At 37.1% G+C, this 27,679-nt stretch overlaps 1 protein-coding gene across 1 annotated transcript in view; it reads left to right on the forward strand.

Annotated features, from left to right (window-relative positions):
• Positions 1-27,679, forward strand: part of LOC127648586 (ephrin type-B receptor 1-B) — a 348,045-nt gene that overhangs the window by 300,845 nt on the left and 19,521 nt on the right. Inside the window, exons 8-12 of the mRNA XM_052133235.1 lie at positions 4,098-4,206; positions 6,418-6,482; positions 14,322-14,507; positions 15,768-16,015; positions 19,115-19,330. Coding sequence (XP_051989195.1) covers positions 4,098-4,206; positions 6,418-6,482; positions 14,322-14,507; positions 15,768-16,015; positions 19,115-19,330 — 824 coding nt within the window. The remainder of the gene's footprint in view (positions 1-4,097; positions 4,207-6,417; positions 6,483-14,321; positions 14,508-15,767; positions 16,016-19,114; positions 19,331-27,679) is intronic.

Raw genomic sequence — 27,679 nt, forward strand, 5'->3', positions numbered from 1 at the left:
TCTCATTTATTTAAATCAGTTGAAACTCTAACATTGTTCTATGAAATGTGTTCATGTTGTAATGTCAGAAGTAACATTGCTTCAAAATCATAGTCGCAATATTTCCATTGTATTTCCGTTGTAAACCTTAAATGTTTTCAACCCCACTGAAAAGCAGATGTGCGCTGACATGACGGCTCTGTTTTTCACTCGCGAGTAGAGCCTGAAGCCATTTGTTTTGAGAATAATGGCTGGCTGATGAAGTTATTGGCTGGCTAGCCGGCTCAGCCAAAACATAAATGGCTGCTGCAGCCGCCAAACTTTTCATAGCTGCAAATGGCTGAAGCTGCCACTTCATGTCTACAGATGTCTATGTTATACTGATTTACTAGATCTCAATATTTCCAAGCAATGCATGGCTTACACTATATTTCTACAAAATGCAATACTGTGATGAGAGGGTGACGGCAGAGATCACGGAGAAGTATGTTGATTAAGAACGCAAACTTTTGTTGAATTTATGAGAAATCTACAGACGCAAACAGACGAAGTGTAGTAAAATAAAGACCTAAATGTGTATTTCGGACTTTTTTCACCACAAGTCTGAAAGAAGACATGTTATTGAAGACAAATATCCAAAAATCTCAAAATTGACCAGTAAAAAAAAACTATGTTTTTGCCTGCCGTGTCTCGCCTTAATATAAACACACACTGTTATCAGTATTATTTTGGACAAAGTTTTGCACATTTCACTTCAATGTACACTGAAGCATGCGTCGTGAATTAGCAATGTGGAAACAGTGGTTTGTTACTGCAGTAATATCACGTTCAGTGCTATAAATCTCTCCGTTCCAGAATATTTGGTTCATAACATCAATCTTTGATTCAGGTGTTTGTGCAACCGTGCCCTGAAGATTTAACAAAAGTCTGGGTAGGCCTAAGTTAAAAAAAAAAAGTAAGTAGGAATTAGGAAAGTATGTGAGAAGTGAGATCAAAATTACCTCGCTTGCTTCTTTCCGCCATTTCACCTCAGTGCGAGAAAAAAATGCATCGCTTCTTCTGTACGGAAAACGAGCAATTTTAATTGGTCGTCAATTCACTGTGAATTGACGTTTGTCAGCCAAACTTTATCAGATGGCGGCTCAGTTTGGCTTACGAAATTATTGGCTGGCGGCGGCTGAAATTCTAAATGGCGCAAATGGCGGCGCCTGGCGGCGGCTTCTGGGTCTACTCGTGAGCAAGTGTATGCGTAATGCGTATATTGTATGTGTATCCAGGTTTGTGGGTGTGTGTAGCCTTCAATGCTAGTTCGACATTGGGGTAACAACATAGTGCATGCAGGTGTGTGTGTGTGAGAGAGAGAGTGCAAGAGAAAAAGAGATACAGAGAGATCACAAGTTGAATTGTTGAAGTGTTTAAAGTGGCTCTCTTGTAGTGAGTAAAGTGTAAGTTAAAGTGTCAGCAGCAGTGAGTGTCGCCACTCTTGTACACCTTTTCTATTGCTAAACAACTGTTTACAATCCCAGTGAGTCAAAAAGTTATATTATCTGAATAGAGTTCTATTATCTGAAAAGTTATATAGGATAATAAAATGTTATTTTGATCAAGTTGCGGGGGTGCGGCTCTGTTTGTTGGTAGCTACTTGAATCTCTATGTGTGGGTGTGTGTGTACGAGTATGTATGTGTGGAGCGTGTGTAAGTGCAGGTGAGACGAGGGAGTACGAGGGCTCTTTTTAACATAAATGTAAATAAATGAAGGATAGTTTAGATATTATTTGACGTTTTTAACCGATTTTCTTTAACCAATGTCATTGTTTTAATCGGTTATTATGTTGTGGTAGCCTATAGGGCTCTTTGAAATAACTGAAATAATGTGAAGTGATATGGAACTGTTATGTGGTCAAGACCTGGAACTACTTCATAGTCATGCGTTTACTTGAAAAAAAAATTACACACCTTAGAACATCCATGAACCAATCATAATTAAGCATTTAACAGACCCGATATATATATATATATATATATATATATATATATATATATATATAAAACAAAGTGGTCAGAAATTCGTATTAAACAGCCTTATACAAAACTAAACTTGCTTGCCCCTTTTGCTGTGACATACATATCACAGCCCACACCAACAGGGGCAAAATTACATAATAACAATATTAACATAATAATAATATTTAAAATGTAAATAAACCATTACCTTTAGAAATGTTAGAATTAAACACAAATTGCATAAATTTTCACTTCATAAAATGTCTACAACATATTATTAATAATATTAGTATTATAAATAAACCTCAATTTACTTAAGGTAAACTCTCTTTTCGAGAGAGCGAGAGAGAGATGGCCCAAATGGCACCATGAAACATTACAACACTAAACATAGCAAACATAAAGTAAAGGACAGATATCAAAAGTCTTTTTAAAAGGTCTTTGAATTAAGTCTTAAAACAATTTAGTGGCACTAGACTGTGTATTTTGAAGAGTGTTCCAAAAAGGTACTTAATGCATTGTTAACATTAGCATCATACAAGATAACGCAACACAACTCCACCCTGTTGGTTTCTGTGTTTAGACTGTGACAGTGAGGATTAGCAGTGCTGATGGACCGAGCACATCACGCACACACACTTCACTATTCACTGTCATTCTGATGTGCACCGTGTGTGTTTTTCTTGCTTTCTTTTCATTCTGTCTATCCTAGGGTCTTTTTTTCCATCATTCTTTCTATGTCAACATCTGTCAATTCTTGACATTAGTATAAACTGACCACCATGTTTTAATACTTATTTATGTTTTGTTTCAAAGATTCAATGAATAAAGTGCCCGGCCACTTTTCCAGATGCTTTTATTACGGAAGTATTTTACAATTAATTGTATTGTGTGTGTGTGAGAGAGAGAGAGAGAGAGAGAGAGAGAGAGAGAGAGAGAGAGAGAGAGGTTCTAAGCCTTGAACAAAATCAACCTCCCAGATTAATCACAACATTCCCAAATTCCGTTCATCCATCCATCCATCCATCCATCGTCAACCACTTATCCTGTGTACAGGGTCGCAGGGGGCTGGAGCCTATCCCAGCTAACATTGGCCGAAAGGCGGGGGACACCCTGGACATGTCACCAGTCCATCGCAGGGCCACACATAGACAGACATACACTCACACTCACCTCCACATCCACATCCACATCCACATCCACATCCACATCTAGGGCAATTTTTTTGGAGACACCAATTAACCTAGCCTGCATGTCTTTTGGATGGTGGGAGGAAGCCGGAGTACCCGGAGAGAACCCACGCAGACACAGGGAGAACATGCAAACTCCACACAGAAAGGCCGGGGCAACCAGGGTTTGAACCCACAACCTTTTTGCTGTGAGGCGACAGTGCTAACCGCTGCACCACCATGCCGCCCTGGAACAAAAATTCAACTTAACATATTTCACTATAATTATTACGAAAATATATTTGATGTTTATTGCTAAATATATACAAATACATAAATAATTTGAGAGTGAGCGGCCACTTAAATTATTTGATTCGCAAAGCTTTAGAAAAGTGCATGGTCACCGCTGAATTACATTTCTGTGGTAACAGTGACCTCTCTGATTGGTGGATATCTCTTCAGGATTCTGGGTAGTGTAGTTTTTCAACAGGAATTTGGCTTTTAAACACATTTATGAAAAATGAAGTGAAACTCACACTTCACTTGTAGCTTCAACAGAAGCATATATTATAGCTTAACAGCCTCAGAGCTCAAGGTAGGTCTGTCTTGAAAGGTTTATACATTATTGTTAAGAATCAACTCCTGTATGGAGAAAATTAATGGGATTTTTAATTCCAGAAGCCTTCTGTTGTTCCTCCTCACCTTCTGCAATCTGTAAACATCATATGTTGTTCCCTTTTCCATAAGACCTTCTGTCCCAGCCTCTTTCACTCTCACTTTCATTCTGCTTTGAGCTATTCATGCAGTTCATGAATTTACCATGAATAGGTTCCCTTCAAATGTTTTGTTCACTTTCTTTCATCCCTTGTTTCATCTCTATAGGCACTGGTCATTTGAGTTATTTTTGTAGCCTAATGCATCCTTTCTCTTTCTCTCTTTGTCTAGACGACTATAAATCAGAGCTAAGGGAGCAGTTGCCGTTGATTGCGGGCTCCGCCGCGGCTGGAGTGGTCTTCATTGTGTCTCTCGTGGCCATATCTATAGTCTGTAGCAGGTAAGATTGCCATTATGCATATAGATGTATGGCTGCTGCATGTTCTTTGTTCATGTAAGGAAGAATAGCCAGTCATGTATGAGCTACAACTAGTGACATGTGTTTATATGTCATACTGTTTATGGCTCAAACTTGACTTTATGAATAACTAATGTGAAAATTGTAATGTATATTTCTACAACAGTCCAACCGGTTCCAAGCACAGTTGGTATATAGCCATCATCAGTACTGAACTGCATGGTACCAAAACAAGAACCATTCAACCCAATGGTGGAAATTGACACATCAGTGGTTCATTTAATGAAATAGTCACACACTGTATATTCAGACCTATAGTACTTTTATATTTTGAGTGGTCAAGAAAAGTATTCGGACAGACTTATTAAGCCACACTTAGAAATGTATGAATTGCATTGCATTAGATAACAAAATATCAAACCAATTTGTATTTAATAAATAAATAAAATAAAACATAGCACTCTTTTCATGTCACAAAAAGTAGTTTGTTAGGTTTTAAATGATAATGCAATACTGAACACTATGTATACTGACCAAAATTATTTGGACTGTCTGGTTATCAAACATTAGTGGATCATGTCCATTGTCAATGTAATGATCTACACTGTGGTTACTCTGCTAGCACCTGGGTGAACTTGAGGGGAACTGACTATATACTTCCACTAAATATGGCCTTTGGACCAGTTGCATAAAAGTAACAGCAAAACTTGGCTAAGAAAAGTGTAGTTCAGGAGACAAAAGCTTAGCATCATTGGTTGCAAATATTTTTTGGTTTTGATATTGTTTTATATGTGCAATGAAAACCATGCATTTGTAAGCATTACTTAAAATGATAGTCCACACACACGCACACAAAATGCTCTCATCATTTTCTCACCCTCATATTACTGCAGAAGTGTATGACTTTCTTCTGCTGAACACAAATAAAGATTTTTTAGAAGAATATTTCAGCTCTGTAGGTCCACATAATGCAAGTGAATGGGTACCACAATTTTGAAGGTCCAAAAGAACATAAAGGCAGTGTAAAAGATGCCCATAAGACTCTAATGGTTAAAACCACATCTTTAGAAGTGATATAAGTGTGGCTGAGAAACAGATATATATTTAAGTCCTTTTTTATGATCAATCCCCACTTTCATTTTCACATTCTTTTACTTTTGTATTGGCAATTCACATTCGTCCTGCATATCGCCACCTACTGGGCAGGGAGGAGAATTTATAGTAAAAAATTACTTAAAAATGTATCCAGACTTATCATATCACTTCTGAAGATGTTCATTTAAGTGTCACTGGAGTCATTTGGATTACTTTTATGCAGCCTTTATGTGATTTTTGGAGCTTGAACTGTCTGTTCACCATTTACTTGCATTGTGTGGACCTACAGAACTGAGATATTTTCTAAAAATCTTTGTTTGTGTTCAGCTGAAGAATAAAAAGTCATACACATCTGGCATGGCATGAGGGTGAGTAAATGATGAGAGTATTTTCATATTTGGGTGAACTACCCCTTTAAGTGCTGGTGTACTTGAATGTGATTTTTGTATTTTTGAATATTCCTGGACTCAAAGTTATGTGTATTTATGATAAAATGTCACTATGTGAGATTTCAAATCTCATTGGTTGGAGTCAGTCTCTGTATAGCCAATCACAATTCTCATCAGGGAATGAGCATCATCTCATGCTGTTAATCAGCCTGAGTCGGCTCTTTTCTGTTGGCAACTGTTACAAATTTAGCAATACTGTTGGGCCAAATGATGCAATTCCTGTAAACAATGAGCAATCATAGTTTTTTTTTTCTTTTTAATCCAGAAAAGAGGAATTTAAATAATATAAAACCTTATTCCCAAGCCTAATGAAAACACCTGAAACCACTGAATATACCTGACCCCGAAGAACACCAGTCAACCAAACACAACTATACCAGAAAAAAATAAAAACAGACCACTTAGCACTACTTTTGGCACAAACACAAGACCACCATATACAACCAGACATCCAAACTTCTATGACCTAAAACACCTGAATACTAAACTCAGCTGTCCCAAAACTAAACTACCTCTGCAACTAGATTTAACACTATGACTTGGGTTCAAGGTCTGCTCCATCATATTACAGTCAGCTGAACAAATCCACATTAATTGAAGAATTCACATTCATTCCATCTTTCTCTCTCTGTCCCAATATCTCTCAAAGAAAACGAACATACAGTAAGGAGGCCGTGTACAGCGACAAACTCCAGCACTACAGCACCGGCAGAGGTGAGCAAACAGAAACCCAGTCTCCTGTTCTTGAGCAGTTGATGCTCACTGACAATTGTGATTTATTCATGACTCTGACAGGCCTGTGTGTTTTGTCAATGCTGACACTAAAACACTTTCCCTAACGGTCTGCTTTTGATAGCCTTGAATAAAGCTTTAGGCTGATTAGGAAGTGAAAACTCACTCTCCTTTTCTCTCTCACTGCTTCTCTCTCCTGAGCCTCTCGGAGGATTTGGTGGGCGATCTGCGAAAAAAAATGTAATTAATATAAGTGCAGATGAAAAAGTAAAAAAATGATGTGACAGCCAGGCTTGCACATCAAAGAGACAATAGAAAAAACAAAACAAAAAAAAAACAGAGAAACAAAAGTCTGCGAAAACATGATCTCGCTATCGAGATAAATATTTGGATAATTTCTGGATCAGAATTTAGTCATTGTTGAATGTTAATGCATATGAGCCGTAACAAAGCCAAGGACTCTCAATTATGCATATAATTAGATGACATGTCACAGACATCCTGGGGTTTCCCTACATTAGCATTATTAAAACTTTCCTTAAGATGATGAAAGTGTCTTCATACAGAAGTTAACTTCACCAGGGCATTTAAACTTCTTCTAGCAAGAAACTAAAGCATTGACCTTAGAACTAAGGGCAGGGGCTTGTCTCTTCCAAAAAATCCCCGTGGTAATCATAGTTTCTGTCAAAATAGCACAGTTTTTGTTTCTGCTCTAAGACACCGTAATATGCTTTCACAATCTGTCAGTTAGGTTTTTTTGTAGGGCTGTCAATCGATTAAAATTTTTGATCTAATTAATTACATGGTGTCCCGATTAATTAATCGCGATTAATCCCATATACAAATATTTGCTGAGAAAGCCCCTTATATAACAATTATTCAATATATAATGATTAAATAATTATACATCGTTATCTTTAAATATAAAAAAAAATTATATATATATATATATAAAATAAACAAATATTCAGATAATTAAAATGCATTACATTCTTGTGGCAGAAGAGTTCATCATTGATAAGACAATACAAAAAGCGGCTTTAGAATACAATGTATTGTTTACTACCATATTATTGAACATAAGACAATCATTGGCACACAGTTCACAGCAATCCACTTCACAAGTGAATTTGTCAATCAGTTGGAGATTTATTGTGAGGGTTTGTTTAGGGACCCGTCAATCTACACCTGTGCTAGACATTTTTTTTTTTTTTAAACAAGCCAGGGGTACACATAGTACACAATACTACAGATATATTTTACAATAATGCCAAGACATTATATTCATTACATAGTGTAATGGTTTTCAATGCTTTGGAGTTGTTGGCGGTACAAAGAGTATTTAAAAAATATTTCAAGTCTTTACAAAAAAGTGCAAATAGGGGCTTTATAGACATAAATTTACACTTATGTATTAAAAACTTGGCAAGAAAAATAAACTGATTAATCAGAAAATATTAACTTAAGTTATAAAATCTGTGAAAACCAAATAAAACGTCTTTATAAAGCAAAGAAAAACTAGTTACAATAGAGGTATGTACAAACAAACTAACTTTTCATCTACAGCATTACAGAAGGAGCAAAGTGGATGTATTTCAGGGAGCATGTTTCTTAAATAAAGATTGACTGGGTAAAAATGGTGTAACAGTTTAAAGGACACGTCCTTAACCTCGTTGGTAATTAAATATGTATAGACCGTACGACCTGCGTCAGACATGCTTGTGTCGCGTCTCGGGTGTGTTGCGTCATAAAAATAAAATGTTTAGGTCACTGTGTCGGGTTAAATATAGTTTAATACTCAATCTTTAAACACATATTAAGATCCCTTAAAGATCGCATTTGCGCTACATCAAGTGTTTTAAACGCAAGAAATTGTTTTCTTCACTGTATAAACTGTGTGTTGCTCACACAGCTGAAATTTCAATGACTGCCCTCTGGAGTAAACAGGTGGTACTACAAGCTTGAATTTTTCAGTTAAGCATTGCGATTAAACTGCGTAAATTATTTTAACGCGTTAATTTTTGTCAAATTAATCGCACGTTATTAACGCGTTAAATCGACAGCCCTAGTTTTTTGTAATTATTTGTTTATTTATGACAATGGTAACTAATGCATATATACCACCGTTCTACTATAGCAACAATGAATATTTTGGTTGAAACTATGGTTAATATGGTACATTATCATAAGGTTTGTTTGTGGGTGAGTGAGTAGTGTAGATAGCTTAAATCTTGTTTTGTCCTCATACTGTATCATGGTTTCAGCTCTTTCACTAAAGTGATACTGAAGTTACGTTACTGGAAATAAAGGACAGCGACCTAATATAGACTAGTTACCTTTTGGGCTAATAGGCATTTAATGTGTTTAACGTTGATGAGTAATCATATCTGTGCTGTTTAAGCACTGATATATTGGGGGTGTTATTTTAGTGGAGGTGTTTATAATCTAAAATGAATTAAAAATAAAATAAATGTAATGTAATGTAATGCTGTGAAATAGATTGTGAAACACACTCATACTTACACTCAGGTTCATGCTAAACCATTGAAGCTCACAGTTTGACCCTCATGACACAATTCCAGATGGACAGACACACCTAATCACAACACACACACTTTTAGATGTAAATTAATGGTAATTTGTGTCAGCATTCATTCCTAAGTGCTCCAGATGTTGCTGGTTGACAGTCTATCTTTCTGTCTGTCGGTCTGTCTGTCTGTCATTCTATCAAGCATTCTGTCATTCTATCACTCTATCTAAGACCTATCTTCTCTTTCTATTGTTCTATCCAACATTCTGTCTTTCTAACATTATATTTCTATCTAACATTCTTTCCATCGTCCTAACATTCTATAATTCTAAAATTCTATTGTATTATCTAATATTTTAGCATTCTGACATTCTTCCTGTCTAACTTCTTGTCATTCTATCTAATATTATATCATTGTTCTAATATTCTTTCTATCATTTTATCTAACAATCTGTTTTTCTAACATGCTTTCAGTCATTGTGTATACCAATCCACCTTCCTCAAGTCACAACTCCTGCACAAAATACTATACTATTTATTCCAGCATCCTTTGCACTATGCTTCATCGCACTGTATACATGTATGCATGTAAGTGTACCTGTATATCACATCCACCTCCGACATGTACATAATAATGATAATAATAATTGTACTCCTGCATCCTTTGCACTCTGATCACTGCACTATTTGTCAATATGTCTATATGTTTTTTGTTCATAGTGTGTATATTTGTGTTGTCTACACTGTAGCCTGTGTCTGATTTTATTTTATTATTGTGTTATTGTATTTTTGTATGAGTAAGCACATCGTGAGCAATGTACAATCCTGAGTCAAATCCCTCGCATGTGTACACATACCTGGCAATAAAGCTGATAAAGCTGATCCTGATATTCTGTCTAACATTCTGTAATTCTATCAATCAATCTATTGTTCTATCATTCTATTTAACATTCTATTATTCGAATAATCTATTGTTCTAAACATTCTTTCATTCTAGCATTATTTCATTTTATCTAATATTGATAAAAAAAAGTATATTGCAATACTTTTGAAACGGTGAGTATTTTAACATTTATGGATGGGCCCCATTCACTTCCATTGTACGTGCCTCACTGTAACCAAGATTTTCCAGGAAATAGAGGGATGAGTCAAAAAATATTCTCTGTGGTTATCAGCATTATGTTACAAATGCTGTCGATTGAGCTTAAACAAGGTGCTTAAGAAGTAGGTCAGAAAATTCTGGTTTTATATACCATTTAATTCTCTCGTTTTCTCAACCCCCTCATCTGTTGTTGTGGAATCGCAGCTATTTCTGTACATTTATTTTGCTGAGTCACAACCAGTGCTGTTCAGCTAGTCAATCAGCTGGAACCTGGTTAGAAATGGAACGCCCACCTTTCTCTCGCTCTTCCTCTATTTTTCACTCTAATGAGCACCCTAAGGAGCTAAAAGACTTCAATTGCTGAATAGGGGAAAAAAGCGAACTCTGGACAAAAAATGTAAATACGATTTTGCGTAAAATATTTATTTAAAAGCATAATGGAATCTTATGAGAGTTAGGCAGCAGTAATATGGCAGCCATAATGGACTTCGCTTCATAACGCATGGCTGTTTACTACCAAAAAGAAGAAAATCATCAAGGTGTGACTAATCTGATTTAAATGTGCTTAAACTGTGTCAGTCGCTCAGGATAAGAGCACAAATGGGCTGATTTTGTCAAAGCCTCTTAACCTAAAACAGATCTTCTGGTGTATCTGGACGCATCAGAGATGGATTTTCTTTTAAACATCAGAACCTTACTCAATTACTCAATTTGGGGTTTGGTATAAATAGATAAGATAGATAGACAGACAGACTGACGGATGGACGGACAGATGGATAGGAAAGACAGAAAGTGTGACAGATAGATATATTTCTGTCTGAAATGTGCTTTGAGTGTCTCAAACAAGCATCACCATTCTAAACAAAAGCACATTTAATCGATAAGCAACACTCGTGTCAGTCCTCAGGGATCTTGGCAAGAAGTTTCTGTTGCCCTATTTCATTGAGTTTTAGTGTCCTCCATGGGTTCCTGCACTTAGCATCCTCCTGCTGGGGTTCGGGCAGCGCTGATGGATTCCGGTCTCTCTCTCAGTTTTCTCTCTCCAGTGGGACTAGGGTTCAGTGAAGTGGCAGAGCTGTTGGTGTTCCAGGCACGCACGGATCAAGCAGCTATGAAATATTAACATACGTGTTTTTATATGCTTTTCTCAGCATGGAACAAGGAGAGCCATTGCTTGGCATTACTCCAGAGGATGTGGGGAGATAAACTGTTTGTCATTTGAGTTCTTGATGATTAAAAGCCAGGTTTTTTTGTTTTTTCAAATATATGCAAGTTACATGTTTGTGAAGGTATTTTTCAAATGAATAATTTGACCGAATGACCTACATAACTTTTTAGTTTTTCAACAATTTATTATTTTTCCCTATGGTCGCCTTTTAATGTTAGTGAAGTTTTTTTGCATCAAAAACAGACAGAATTTAATTTATTGTGTCCATTTCCCATTCTATCTTAGACTCTAAGAATTACATTTTTTTGCAGGTTTCAGGTGTCAGTTTTTGTAGTTTAGCGTCAAAAGAAGTCTTTTTCAGGGAAGGACTTTCTGACTTCTGAAAGTCACAGTATATATCATACTACATGGTAAATGGTCTGCACTTATATAGCACCTTTTTTAACCTTAACGGTATTCAAAGTGTTTTACACTGTGACTCATTCACCCATTCATACACACATTCATACACCAATGGCAGTAGAGCTGCCATGTAAGGTGCTAGTCTGCCATTGGGAGCAACTTGGGGTTCAGTGTCTTGCCCAAGGACACTTCGGCATGTGGAGTCATGTGGGCCAGGATTCAAACCACAAATCCTGTGATTAGTGGCCAACCTGCTCTACCAACTGAGCCACAAAACGTTTTTTATTTTTAATTACTCTGTACAGACAATCTGTACATTTACAACACATTTAACTTCCGTAATGTTATGTGTTTTTGAGTAAAATGTAATATTAAGTGAGCAATAGTGTAGGTTGAGGATTTATTTTGTCCTTTGAGATTTGATTGGCTATCAATATATTAGTCTATGATATTATCGGTTAATATTATTTTCCTCACCCAAATATCCTTACTTACATCTGCAGAGAATTTTTTTTTTTTAGAATTGGAGAAAGTGATAAAATATTATGAAAACTAAAATTATTTTCTTCAGAAGAACATGCACTGATGAATTGTGTGCATGCATCCTGTTTGTTGTCATTAAAGGAATGTTCCAGGTTCAATGCAAGTTAAGCTCAATCACAGCATTAGTAGTATAATATTGATTACCACAAAAGCATATTTTGTGTTTCTCCTTTAAATCACTGTTACAGTTAAGAACCAGGTATACTTCGCTTTTCTGCATTCCGTAACGGATTGCCTCATGTTGACCGCATTGCCTTTTTAAAGGTATACTCTTCTGACCGCAAGTGAATATGAACTTGTTTGACGCTGTAAAGGGAGTATACGGGAAAGGAGGAGGCGAGAACCGGCTTGACGATATAAATAATGTTTTAATGAAAAACGTAAACAAAAGACACAAACACACACGACGGACATGCCCGTAAACGATCTCTCTCTGTCGCACCACCATCCGCAGTCGGCCTTTAAGCCTCTCGGAGGCTTAATTAGCCTGATAGGGGACCGGGTGTGTATAATCACGACCCGGCCCCACCCTCTATCCTGTCACAGACACCTATGCACTATGACTGTTTTGTGATGCTCTTTAAGGACAGCCAGCGACACATGCATGCGCCGATGATGCGCACAAAGACCGCTTCCATGTTTCAAGAAAATCTGGGCCACACGTGGTCAGTCCAGGCTGACTGTGCATATGACAAAATGTACGTCATGCATACTGTGTGCAGAGTGATCAGCAACGCGGACAACAGAAGTATACTTTGGTTATAATATGACAGTGTCTCAAAATATAGCCATAAAATGTAAACAGTGTGCGTGATAACATGATTTTAGTTTCACTACTAAAATTAGATCACTCTAAAATTATTTGAACATGTATAATGTTTACGTCTTGGTTATACTTTTTAAAAAGTGTGTATTTTAAGGTTTTTTTTAAATAAATGAGGGTCCAGTTTTTTGTATTTATTTTTTTATGGTAATCAACTCAATACCATAAATGCTGTTGGTTGAGCTTAACTTGTACTGAATCTAGAATATTCCTTTAAACTTCATATCTGGAATGTTGAGTTGTCCGTATGCAGGATGGGTTATTATTGTGCTAGAAGACATGTGTCTCTTGGCCTCCTCTGTCAATCGGGGTATCCTACCCTGGTCTCACCACCCTCCAACGTCTGAGTCAGTGCTTAACCCTTCTAAAGCAGACATTACCATCGAGCTCTTGCCTGTGTCTTTCAATGTGGTTGCATCAGCTTCCACACCAGCTATTGGGTCTCTTTCTTATTGGCCATCGGATATAAGCATTTCCTTTTAGAGGTTATTTAATTAAAGTTTTATTTGTGTGGGTTGCCTTTTTTCTCTGATTCTCTGAGATAGCTTTCAGTGTTCCTTCTCTCTCTCTCACACACACACACACACACACACACACACACACACACACACACACACACACACACACACACACACACACACACACACACACACACACACACACACACACACACACAGGCATGCACGCATGCACCCTCGCACGCACATACACACACACAGGCTGATGTTTACACATGATGTTTCATCTTCTGCCATGAAGAACAGTTTGATAGTGTGTCATTTTATTTGTTAATAAGATCCTGTGGGGGATCGAGGCAGACAAGAATTTGATTTGTCTCTATCAGAGAAACAGAGAGAGACAGACTCGCTGCAACTGGCTGGCATTGCCACTGCTTTTTAATGATGTCATAGTCACCATGAATCCATAATGTTTTTGAATGGAAAAAAGGCTAATTTTACCTTATTGCGGCCCAATAGCGGCAAGTTACGTGGACGACACACAGGCCCGCTCGGTTCTCCCGATGGCCAGTACGCCCCTGGTCAGCCCCAAATTGAGTCGCCCCACCAGGAAAATGCCTGGTATACCCGATTACCAGTCCAGCCCTGTCTGAAGTGATGAAATTGGTTTTGGGTCAGAACATTGTATTGTATTAACATACAGAGCTGAGATATTCTTTTAAAAAATATTTGTTTGTGGTCTGCAGAAGAAAGAAATTCTGGTATGGCACGAGGCTAAGTTTTTTTTTTTTCTAGAACTCTCTTTGAGGCCAGATCTGTCAAACTGCCACACGCCAATGGGCTGCCCAACCCTGCCCGGCTCTCCAGGGATGAAGATCTACATCGACCCCTTCACCTATGAGGACCCCAATGAAGCTGTGAGAGAGTTTGCCAAGGAGATTGATGTCTCCACTGTCAAAATTGAAGAAGTTATTGGGGCAGGTATGTGTGAATCTTTTGATCCACCGTTTGGTTTGATTCATGACTTAGAACTCTTTTATGAAGAATTTTATTAAAAAAAAAAAAAAAAACATATGGAAAAAAATGAATTGGACATACACTTCTGGAACCAAGACGTCTGAAATAATGGGCTGGCACTGTTGCAGTGTGTTGCATTGTTTACCTTATTTACAGTAAAAACATGCAATAAAAACAATACTGCAACACAGTGTCAAATGATACATTATTTTAAACACTATCACCCATCTGAATCATGTCAGATGCATTAAATCTGCCTGTATATACTCAGCTACATATATACTGTAGATATAGGCACAGCCCAAAACAGCATCCTGAGAGTCCCTGCCGTTCTCCTTGGCAAGTCACGACAGAGATACATTATGACTCATAGTCTGCTCTGGTGCTCAAAGCTCAAGATAATCCACTGATGCACCTCGTATGGATTTCAGATGGATCATACCAAATACACTCAACCATTTAGCACTAAAACTAAAATTAAAGTTTAAAAAGTTAATCTGCTGTTCACTCTTTCCTCTCTTTGCCCTTATTTTTGTGAGCTAAATGTACTTGAAAACACTGCTGTGGCCACATAGATAGACTCAGCCTTGGTTTCCCTCCAAAGTAGCTTAGGTAAAGTTGTTTGAAGGACTGCCTGCATTATGCAAATTAGGGTTAAGGGCCATTCTTAAAGTCCTCTGTGACTCTTTCCTGAGTTACAGTAACAAGAAATCGAATCTGCAACATTTAAGATACCCCATCTTGAGCATTACTTATATGCTGTATGTATGGAGGTTCTTTAGGTAAAAAAGGTTGAAATGTAGTTAAGAAAGGTTAAATTTTTTTATGTATTATTTATTATTAGTTCATATTTATTATACAAGTCCGTAATGACAATGTTACTACACTCACTGAGCACTTTATTAGGAACACCTGTACACTTTCAGTATTCTTCAGATTATCTAATCAGCCAATCATGTGGCAGCAGTGAAATGCATAAAATCATGCAGATACAGGTCAGGAGCTTCAGTTAATGTTCACGTCAACCATCAGAATGATGCATCTCCTTTTGTGTTCTGCATAAGAAACTAAGTCACACGGGTTTAAAACAATACAATTATTAAATTAATACAGAATTGTTATTTTTATGTTAACTATCCTTGTAGTGCTGTGTTTTTATGATGGCTGGTAGTAGCCTTGTTGGTTTTGATGGCTTAAATGTCTTTTTATCTCTCTTTGCCCCAGGTGAGTTTGGGGAAGTGTATAAAGGTCGACTCAAACTGCCTGGTAAACGAGAGATCTATGTTGCCATCAAAACACTGAAGGCAGGCTATTCTGAGAAGCAGAGACGTGACTTCCTGTCAGAGGCGTCAATCATGGGGCAATTTGACCACCCCAACATCATTCGTCTGGAGGGTGTTGTCACCAAGAGCCGGCCAGTCATGATCGTTACAGAGTTTATGGAGAACGGGGCTCTCGACTCCTTCCTTAGGGTGAGCTTAACAACCCAAACATGCATTCTCTGTCTCTCTCCCTTTCTATATCTCTCATTCTAGCATGGACAACTATACTGCTTAATCAATGTTCAGCGCATTTCTTTCCCAATTATGGATTGGTTTTGCCCAAGCTTTGATCTGGTTCCGTAATAAAGGGCCCTCTTTGAAGTCGGCTTACAAATCCACCACATCCGAATAGCGTCACCATCGATCCACGCTCCCACCCCTGTTTGGTATCGCGTGTTTCGTTCAAAGCCTTTCCCTCAGTTCTGCAGTGTCGCGGCTGTGTACAGAAGTTACGGCAAATGTTTGAGGAGCTATAAGGTCCCCCACTGTGCGTTTTAAACACATTTCAGAAATATCTACTTTTTAAGAGGTTTAAAATCAGATGGAAGTGTGAAAAGGAGGTGAAGTGAACTATAGCAGATTAAAATCGATGTGTCAAAAAGCAGTGTCTCTTTTATCGTCATGTAAACGTACAAGATCTTTATATACTCTGTGGTCCGGTTTCTTTCTCTGTATGAACAGTTTATGAATTAACTTATTTATAAAATATAGAAAAATAGCCATGGCTCAAAGCAACTTACAGCACTTTGATATAACACTAACTCCCTAAACAGTTTTTGGAGTAACTCTATGAGCCATCCTTACTTGGGACTGGACATGCAGTCTTAGGGCATTTACACACTTTTGTTTGCAGATCTGACTCTGTTTGATCTCAGAGTTTGCTTCCTTTGAGCCTCTTCACACAGAGATTCCTGGGAATATTTTTTTAATTTTAGCAACTGTTTTGTAACCTATGCTGGCATTCAAACACATTCAGGAAAAATCCCATAAAGACAAAAGTGACATCACAATGTGACGTCTAAAGCACAGCGTCTTGAGGTTACTGATATCCTGCCTTCTCTCTCAAGAAGCCCAGCTCTTTCATGCTTTTGTTAACAAATATATTGTGTACGGTACCACAGCCGACGGTTCATTTATTCATCTGTACCGAAAAACAGTGCATTACAAAATTTATATAATTGAATAATAATATTATTGAATATTATGTTTAAATAATATTATGATTTATTTATTTTTATTTTTTGTGCTTTTTTATTTTATTTTGCTAAATTTGTTTGATTCTAAACAATATCTTGCCTACTGAAAAAAAACATTATACGGACAAGGTAAATAATATGCATTTTTTTCTTCAGACATTAGCATTTATTGCAATAAAAAAATATATATTCTTTTGCCATTTTTGTGTTGGTGTTTTTTCCCAGGCTAATATTTGATTTCTGATATCACTGACATTTTTCTGTATGCCTGAAGCCCCTTTTAGACTCTGCATTTGAAAATAGTACTTTACAAATAAAACATTTTAGCAGTAAAGGCATTGTATGCTTACTGTTGGTCTACACTTAAGCTTTTTTAAAAGGCAGCTGACCTCAAGGCTTAAATCCATTTGCAGCGTGTGTGAAGGAAAGCATAAACATAACATTAGTCTACCTATAAACTCAATGATTCATTATAAATCTGTGGATCTGGTTGTTTCTTATGTGGTGTATCATTTATTATCTATTGTATTTCCAAATACAATTATATTCTCAAATTCTGTGGGATGATGCTCACAGAGTTGGTACTGTAGTCTACTTGAGTTTTTTTTATCACATCAGGTTTATGATGCTTTAAATGTAGCAAATTATTTCTTCAACGAACTGATATTTCCAATGGAAATGTTAATTCCTTCACTTGGGTTTGAAAAAAATATTAATAATCTGAAATAAAACTTTATATTCCCGCATTACCTTGAATTAGAAAATGTCAAAGGTATGACAGCGCTCTGTTTTTTCAAGCCGTGGTCTACTGTGAAATTCTCTCTAGTCTTCATACAAACTTTCTCCTTCACATAATAAATACATCATCACTACGACACACACCCTTCATGGTATTGGCTCTGCCTTTGCCTCTGCCAGTGTTGGGTAAGTTACATTAAAATGAAATCCACTAAAAATGACTAACTTCTCTAAAATTATAATATAATATATAATAACTTTACATTTAAGTTACTCTCTAAAACACTTGTCACATTTACATGTATGCATTTGGCAGACGCTTTTATCCAAAGCGACTTACAGTGCAATTATTACAGGGACAATCCACCCGGAGCAACCTGGAGTTAAGTGCCTTGCTCAAGGACACAATGGTGGTGGCCATGGGGATCGAACCGGCGACCTTCTGATTAACAGTTATGTGCTGTAGCCCACTACACCACCACCACTTGTCACAAACATTTTCTGTTTATTCTGCTCAACAAATTCAAAATAATGTCTATTTTCGCCTTGCTCATTGTCGCACACCCTTCAGCTGTCACAGTAACGCAAACAGACTTAAATATGAATTCACATTTTATTTGTTTTACAAATAAATCATATATTTTTTTCATATTTGTAACTCAGGAAATGTACTTACAAATGTAATTACTTTCATTGTAAGTCAGTAACTGTTATAAGATTACAATAATTTAAAATGTAATGCATTATACAACTTTTTGTGCCTAAAAGTAATTATATTATTGTAACTAGTTATTTTGTAATCCAATTACACCTAACACTGTCACTCAGACACGTTCCGGAATTGATCCCAGCGATGCTACTTGGGAATGCGGGAATTAGTTCCAGCTTCATTTGCACTCACACAGAATGCTCTTTGGCAATTATTCCAGAAAAATCCCAAATAAAAGCACAGTTAGAATGAGAAAAAATAAAAAAGCTGTTTTTTACATTCGGGTCCATACCAAGGATTTGCACCCAAGTGTGATTTTTTTGGTCCAGTATGTGTGGAATTGGAAACAGGAAGTATGTAAATTCTCTGCATGACCGATTACTCAATGTATCCTATATATCCTTCTTTGGTAAATCAAATTAAGCATTCTGCAATGCAAAGTGGAACATCATCAGCCATTAAAATAGTGTCTTTCAACATTTCTCAGTTACCCTTTGACCAGATCAAACAGTAAATATGATTACCTCAAAGAGCTCGTATGAGGTTGACCATTGACTGGTTAATGAGCATCATTTGACATTCGCTCTCTCTGTGTGGATATTGCAGCAAAACGATGGGCAGTTCACAGTAATCCAGCTGGTCGGGATGTTGAGGGGTATTGCAGCAGGGATGAAGTATCTGTCTGAGATGAATTACGTCCACCGAGACCTCGCCGCCCGCAACATCCTGGTCAACAGCAACCTTGTGTGCAAGGTGTCGGATTTTGGCCTGTCCCGTTATCTTCAGGAAGACACCTCTGACCCAACCTACACTAGCTCACTGGTAAGACATTGTTTAGGCTTGTCGGACATCCCATTTAATTTGAAACAGGAAACAGGTGCCATGTTTGGCACTTTAGCTTGTGATAAATGAAAAGGCATGCACAGTCTCATTTCTGTGCACCCTTTGCCCCACAATTCCTCATGTTTTGCTCTCATTTTATCATTTGCCTTGTTTGCTTATTATATTACACATTGTCCTAACCAGATGTGACAAGATAAGATTACAGTGACAAGTAGTCTCTCTGGCCACACCAGGTGCGACACGACACTAAAATGAGGATAATTAACAATAGAATGTAGAAAACAGAGAAAAAAACGGATTATAGACAGAACAGTCTATTTGTTGACGCAACTAATTTTCTCACTTAAGCTCCATAACACTATCTAAAGCAAGCCCCGAGGGGATAAATACCCAATCACACACGTACAAAAGTTATGTTATGAATCGCATCTTTATTTAGTCTGTAGCGATTATGTTCACACTGTATTCCTGTTGTTATTTCACCGATCTCCACGTGACAGGGAAGCAGAGATAAAGTCAGAATAAGCTCCCCACTGCCATTCTGAACTGATATGTGACAGAGCTGAAGAGAGCGAGACATTAAGCACAACATTTGGTAGGTTTGTGACACCCTTGGCCAAAATAAAGTTGTTGTGAACAGGCTAGTAAGATGCCAGCTTTAATATAATGTAATAAGAATCATTTTAGACCCATTTGTTGACTCCGCTGCCTGCCGTGATGTCACAGGTATAGAAACCATTCCAAAACGGGTTGTTGATATAAAGTTATTGCAGTATGCTTTTTAATATCATTAAATTCCATGCAGAAGGTGTATTAAATGAAAAACAAATACACAATACTAGAAGAAAAGCTACAATGTGCTTTATTAGAACACTAACTTTAGCCCAATCATTTTTATAGCTTACTTTTGAAACATACCGGCAGCATCTGTGGGTAAATTGCTAGATGCAAAAAAAAAAAAAAAACATTAAGTTAAAAATAGAAACTGTGGCTCAGTTGGTAGAGTGGGTCGGCCACTAATCACAGGGTTGGTGGTTCAAGTCCTGGCCCACATGACGAAGTGTCCTTGGGCAAGACACTGAACCCCAAGTTGCTCCCAATGGAAGGCTAGCACCTTGCATTGGTGTATGAATGGGTGAATCACAGTGTAAAGTGCTTTGAATACTGTTAAGGTTAAAAAGGTGCTATATAAGTGCAGACCATTTATAGCGCGTGTCTTGACCCACTGAGCGCACTGAAAACCAGGCTTTACTAAGATAAATAGCATATTTAGCGCTTATAAAGTGCTGAACATGAGATGAATATCATGGCAGCCTGAAACTTAGCTTGGGTGTCGACTGAAAAATTCAAATGTGAAATCCTTTTATTTTAAATCCTTCAATTTAACCACAAACTCTCCACTTGAAAAAAATACATTGAGAATTTATAACCTTAAATGGAAAATGATATCAACAACTAAACAGTTGAAGTCAGAAGTTTACATAAACTTTGTATGAATTAATTAAAACTAATTTATTTAATATTAACAAACTATATTTTTGGCAAGTCGTTTAGGACATCTACTTTGTGCATGACACAAGTAATTTTTCCAACAATTGTTTACAGACAGATTGATTCACCTTTAATTGATTATATCACAATTTCAGTGGGTCAGAAGTTTACATACACTAAGTTAATTGTACCTTTAAGCAGCTTGTAAAATTTCAGAAAATTATGTCATGCCTTTAGACAAATAGCCAATTTGCTTCTGATAAGAGGTGTCCTGAATTGGAGGTGTACCTATGGATGTATTTTAAGGCCTACCTTCAAAGTCAGTGCCTCTTTGCTTGACATCATGTGAAAATCAAAAGAATCAGCCAAGACCTCAGAAAAAAAATTGTGGACTTCTAGAAGTCTGGTTAATCCTTGGGAGCAATTTCCAAATACCTGAAGGTATCGTGTTTATCTGTACAAACAATAGTATGCAAGTATAAACACCATGGGACTACACAGCCATCATACCTCTCAGGAAGGAGATGCATTCTGTCTCCTAGTGATGATGTAGTTTGGTGCGAATAGTGCAAATCAATCCCAGAACAACAGCAAAGGACCTTTGTTAAGATTCTGTAGGAAACAAGTAGACAAGTATCTATATCCACAGTAAAACAAGTCCTTGACATAACCTGAAAGACTGCTCATTAAGGAAGAAGCCACTGCTCCAAACCCACCATAAAAAGCCAGACTACAGTTTGCAAGTGCACATGGGGACAATATCTTACTTTTTGGATAAATGTCCTCTGGTCTGATAAAACAACATTTTACTGATCTGACTATAATGACCATCATTATGTTTGGAGGATAAAGAGTGAGGCTTGCAAGCTGAAGAACACCATACCAACCATGAAGCATGAGGGTGGCATCATGATGATGTGGGGGTTATTTGCTGCAGGAGGTACTCGTGCATTTTGCAAAATAGATGGCATCATAATGAAGGAAAATTATGTGGATATATTGAAGCAAAATCTGAAGACATCAGCCAGAAAGTTAAAGCTCGGTTGCAAATGGGTCTTGCAAATGGACAATGACCCTAAGCATACCTCCAAAAATGTGTCAAAATGGCCCAAGGACAATAAAGTCAAGGTATTGGAGTGTCCATCACAAAACCTTGATCTCAATCTGATAGAAAATGTGTGGGCAGAACTGAAAAAAATGTGTGTGAGCAAGGAGGACTACAAACCTGACTCAGTTACACCAGTTCTGTCAGGAGGAATGGGCCAAAATTCCCACAACTTATTGTGAGAAGCTTGTGGAAGGCTACCCAAAAAGTTTTACCTAAGTTAAACAACTTAAAGGCAATGCTACCAAATACTAACAAATTGTAGGTAAACTTCTGACCCCATGGGAATGTGATGAAAGAAATAACAGCTGAAATAAATAATTAATTTCAATAAGACATTTCACATTCTTAAAATAAAGTAGTGATCCTAACTAACCTGTAACGAAGACTCAGGTTGGTTGGGATCCATCAGCATTTATTTAGAGAGACAGTGTAAATACAGGCGTGGGTCAATGGCAGGCAAACAGGAATATCTCAGGTAGGCTTAATCGTAGTCAGACAGGCAAATAATCAGGGCAGGTAGCAATGATCAGTAGTAGAGAGGCAGGCGTAAATTTCAGAAAAGGCAGGCGGCAGACAGACGTGAAAGGAGTAATCAGGCAAGGGTCAAAACACAGATAATCAGTAATACTATAGGTAAACGCTCAGAAATGCAGCCGGAGCAAAACAAGACTTCACAGTGAATGAACATGTAAACACGGTTTAAGTAGGGTGATAATAATGAGAGTCAGCTGGAGTGTAATCATGCCAGGTATGTGGGTTTATGGGAAATGTAGTCTCACAGTCAATACTCGGGTGAAACCGATCTCTGGTGGCCGGTTGAGGAGGCGCCTTCACCGGCGTTCGTGACATAACCAAAGACATGGAATGTTTTTTATGATTAAATGTCTGGAACTGTGAAAAACTATTTTTTATTTTGGATAAGATGTATGTAAACTTCTGACTTCAACTGTATGTCATTCTACAGTTTGTATAATCAGTGCTAGAATTTAATTAGAAGAAATCTCAGATCTAAAATACACAAAATAATTACAGGGGCTTATTTGTCATGCTTGGTGGCATTTTGCTCAACCCAATTTTTAACCCTTGCAATGCCCAGGATTTCTGTTCAGTTTTTTATTTTTATTTATTAATTTTTTTTAAGCAAGCACCAGCCCTGGAAGAAGCTCCATAATATGTTTCATCAAAGCCAAGTAACTGGACTTGCAATGGCCTGCCTCCCAAATGGAGTGTTCAGTGTTTTTGAATTTTCTGTTATGTATCATTAATAAGCATCGAGGGCATCATTAGCCCCAATGTGCTGAAGCTCTTTAATATTCATATAAAATACTACTTCCTCTCACCTTCTTAAATACTTTATATTCACAGTGCTGTGGTATTTTTAGTGTCATGGATTTGCTGCGTTTGGAACTATCCAGGTCTACTGGTAAAAAATCATTGTCTTGTTCCATCTAATCTGATCCTATTATGATGTATTCGGGCTTCAGAGGCACCGGTGCTTTGTCAATCACACTTTTAGGAGGCCAACCCTTTAAAAAGCATAATTCCTACCGCACTATAGAGAAACAGCCCTGGTAACATCCTTTATTGAATGGTTTTTAAATTCACTTCAGATTCGAAATGTCCTGTGCATTGTAAGCAAACAATTTCATCTTGTTTTCACTCGGATGGTTTCTGAGTGCCAGATAGCAAAGATGCAAAGATGCATGTGAGGCAGATGATGAGGAGATGAGACAAGGGGAATATTTAGCTAACGTTTTGTCTCTCTTAAAATGTGTGAAAGCTCATTAAGTCCCAAAGGCAGCCGCCATTCATAAACAGGATGTCCTGCGGTGACTGTTGATTGACAAGAATATGCGGCGAAGGTGTGACCAGGGGTGTAACACTGATGTGACATCGCTGTCTTCCTTACTGATGGGGGTAGAATTTAATTACCCCCTGGGTTTTTCTGGCGTTTGGAAGCTCTTCATGCCCTTTGTTTTCCCAGCTTGATTTATTCTAGGATTTAGCATTGACGCATTGTTCTTGACTGAAACATCAATGAAAATATCAGTAACTGAGTTGTAAAGCTTTTGTCAAAAAATAAATAAATAAATATGTAGGCTTGAAGACAATGTGAGGGGTTAATAATTATCAATTATTACTAGTGATATATCAGCTAGGCTGATTAATCAGACAATTTTTGGCCAGTTTGAGTAAATTTCACTATTTAATAAAGGTGAAATGTACTGCATAATTTCAGCAACACTTGCGTCATTAAATAGATCATGTAGATTTACACTCTACAATATCAGGAATATAAAACCTTTCCTCTCTGAACATGCCACACAACTGCTTGTTCAGTGACTTGTCATAACTAGACTGGATTACTGTAACTCTCTTATTGCAGGCCTTCCTGCTTGTGCAATTAGACCTCTGCAAATGATCCAGAATGCAGCAGCACGTCTGGTCTTTAATGAACCAAAGAGAGCGCATGTTACACGACTCTTTGTCTCTGTCCACTGGCTGCCGGTTGATGCATATATTAAATTCAAGGCTCTGATATTGGCATACAAAACCGTCACTGGGTCTACTCCAGCATACCTAAAATAATTTCTGCAGAGCTACACGCTCACCAGAAGCCTGCGGTCGGCTAAGGAACATCGCCTTGTTGTACCAACACAAAGAGGCACCAAAACACTTTCTCGAACTTTCACTTTCATCATACCACGTTGGTGGAATGACCTTCCCAACTCCATCTGTCTCACTCTCTGTCTTCAAAAAACAGCTAAAAACACATCTTTTCCAAGAGCACTTAACCAGTCACTAAAAAAAAATATATATATATATATATATATATATATATATATATATATATATATATATATATATATATATATATATATATAATTCTTGTTGCACTTAAATCTGTTTTGAATACTATTCTGATGCTAGTGAAACTTCGGCTATGTTTTCCTCTTTTTTTAAGTCGCTTTGGATAAAAGCGTCTGCCAAATGAATAAATGTAAATGTAAATAATATTTTCATACAGGTTTCCTTCCAAACCAATGTTGCTATTTTGGCCAGTTACTTCAAAAAACAGAGCAATATTTTGATAGTATCACAAAGCCGCAGTGTCTAGACTTTTCGCAGAAATCAACCAAAAACAAATGACTTACTTATAGTTATAATATAGTAATAATATATATTAACCCATTTTGCTCAGATGGGCCTTTTGATTTTAATCATCAAAATATTAACAACTAGTCTTGAACAACACAAAATAGGTAGTATCCAATACATGCTAGCATTATGACCAAAAATGAGGAAGTGCTTTGAAATGTATATATTGGTTAATGCATTAGGTATCATTTTTTACAGCATTTATTAATCTTTGTTAATGTTAGTTAATAAAATTACAATTGCTCATGGTTAGTTCATGTTAGTTCATAGTGCATTAATGTGTGTTAACAATGTTATGTTAAGTTTTAGATTTTAAAATTGTATCAATATACTGTATGTTGAAATTCACATTAACCACGATTAATGAATACTGTAAAAGTATTGTTCATTGTTAGTTCATGTTAACTAACATTAAAAAATGTAACTTTATTGTAAAGGATTACCCCTAAATCAATTAAAAACATTTAAGCGGATAATAAACTTTTTCTGTTTTTAATGAATTTTGGGTAAATATTGTGTAGAATAAGTAAGTGTATGTCCTCTTTGGCATCATTAGGTTGTATTATACATATTTCGACATTAAAATGGCTTTTGGCCATCCTCTTCTCTAGATATCAGCATCGGCCATTAAAAAAGCCATATTTGTCAACCACTATTTAATACACAGGTCATTGTTGTTTAATTGTGTTTGTTATACACTAAGCAATTAAAAAATCAAAACCTCAGAAACATAAAACGTCATGTTTATTATTGGTTTTCTGCTTTATTTTTTTTCATTATTTTGAGTTGGCTTGGCACTGACCGCTTGACCGCTCGAATATCTGGGTAAGATGTTTAATGATTCATTCATTTTCACACATCTCACATTAATTGGTCCTTGCCTTGTGCTCCCTCCTCCCTAACCCCTCTGTACTGAGCTGAGTAAGGCGCCATCAGGCAAGGCTGAGAGATCAGGAAGGTCAAGCTGATGACAGCTGACTTAACACAACATCAACCTGCCATCTCTATAAGATATCTCTCCCTATTCCTCGTGTTTTTTTGTCCTCGTCTTGTCAAAAGGTACCATACGAGGGTCATTAGGATTAGTGCAACATACCTACAATATACTTACCTAGGACTTGACTTAACCCCCTCTGGAAATTTTTATTCAGCATTTAAAACATGAATTACAAAAGCCTGCAGAGCAATGCATGCCATAAAAATGAAATTGCTCAAAATAAACATTCCAATCAGAAATTGGACAAAGATATTTGATACTGTCATACTCCCCATTACTTTATATGGAAGTGAAGTTTGGTATCCATTCAGTAATTGTAGCCATAATGCTTGGGACAAGCATCCTATAGAAGGTCTACATGTAGAATTCTGTAGAAGTGTCCTTCATGTCCAGAAAGAGACCCAATAATGCATGTAGAGCAGAATTCAACCGTCTACCTCTTAACTTAAATGTTTAAAAAATAATGTTAATGTTTTGGATTCACTTGTTTGCATTAAATGTGGCATAGAATGCATTTTAGGATTTTGTGATTTTGTTTAAAGCCCTGTGATGGGATTCACACACATCCATCCATCCATTGCGGTTCTTTCGGCCTGTTTCAGTCATCCGTCCGTCCGGCCGTCTGTCTGTGGATAGAGGTCTTTCACTCTCTGTTTAGCGATTTCATGTTTTAAATGAGTTTACAACTAATTTATATGTCTGACTTGGAGGTATCAAAATCTTGTTCTAAAAACATATAAACATACACACACAAACTCCAATATCACTGCAAAACAGGAGGATTCTTGGTCCCGAAGGAGAGTACAGAGAGAAGGGAGTGAAATTGAAAGGAAAAAGTCCTTCACTTTCTCAGCGTGAACACAGAAATATCCCTCTCTCAGTCAGCATGACATATGCAGTGGCAGTGTCGCAAATGGAAAATAAAACTATTTACACTGAGTTTAGATCTGAATATGTGACTCCTATGGCCTGCCACCCGCATATCTGTCACTTTCTGTTTCTCTCTCTCTTCTTCTTCCTCTCCGTCCCACCCAAGGTTTATATTTTTTTTGACATCCCCAAGTGTGGATGTGACATCTTCATTCCGGCATTCCTCTGTGTAGTCACCATTTTAATTCCAGACCCCTACATCATTCGGTCTGTATTTCTGATTCTCCCTTGATTGTCCTTACTGGCCTCAGAAGGTGAAAATGATCTGTGGACCTGAGAACTAGGCTTCCTGTTGTCATTGCAGCTTAAGAACCACCAAGTTAGATTTTTGATATGTGGTGTTTAAAAACTGGGCAAAACTCAGTGCTCCAGGATAAATTGTTTACTTGCAACTAAGGCTTTGTTCACACCAAATGTGTCATTTACAGGTGGGATGGGCGGTACATGTCCCTACTACTTTTTTTAATTTTGTATATGTTGTATTGGGGTGTTATGATTCACTCGTTTTCTCGATGCATCGATTACTTATCCTGTCAATCTAAATGTATTGATCCTGAAATACTTTTCATAAAATCGAGAATCATTAGGTTTGGTCAATAATCGATTTCAAAATCAAATGAATTGTTATTCGACAAAACAGTGA

The sequence above is a fragment of the Xyrauchen texanus genome, chromosome 9, assembly GCF_025860055.1.
Source record: "Xyrauchen texanus isolate HMW12.3.18 chromosome 9, RBS_HiC_50CHRs, whole genome shotgun sequence".
NCBI lineage: Eukaryota > Metazoa > Chordata > Actinopteri > Cypriniformes > Catostomidae > Xyrauchen > Xyrauchen texanus.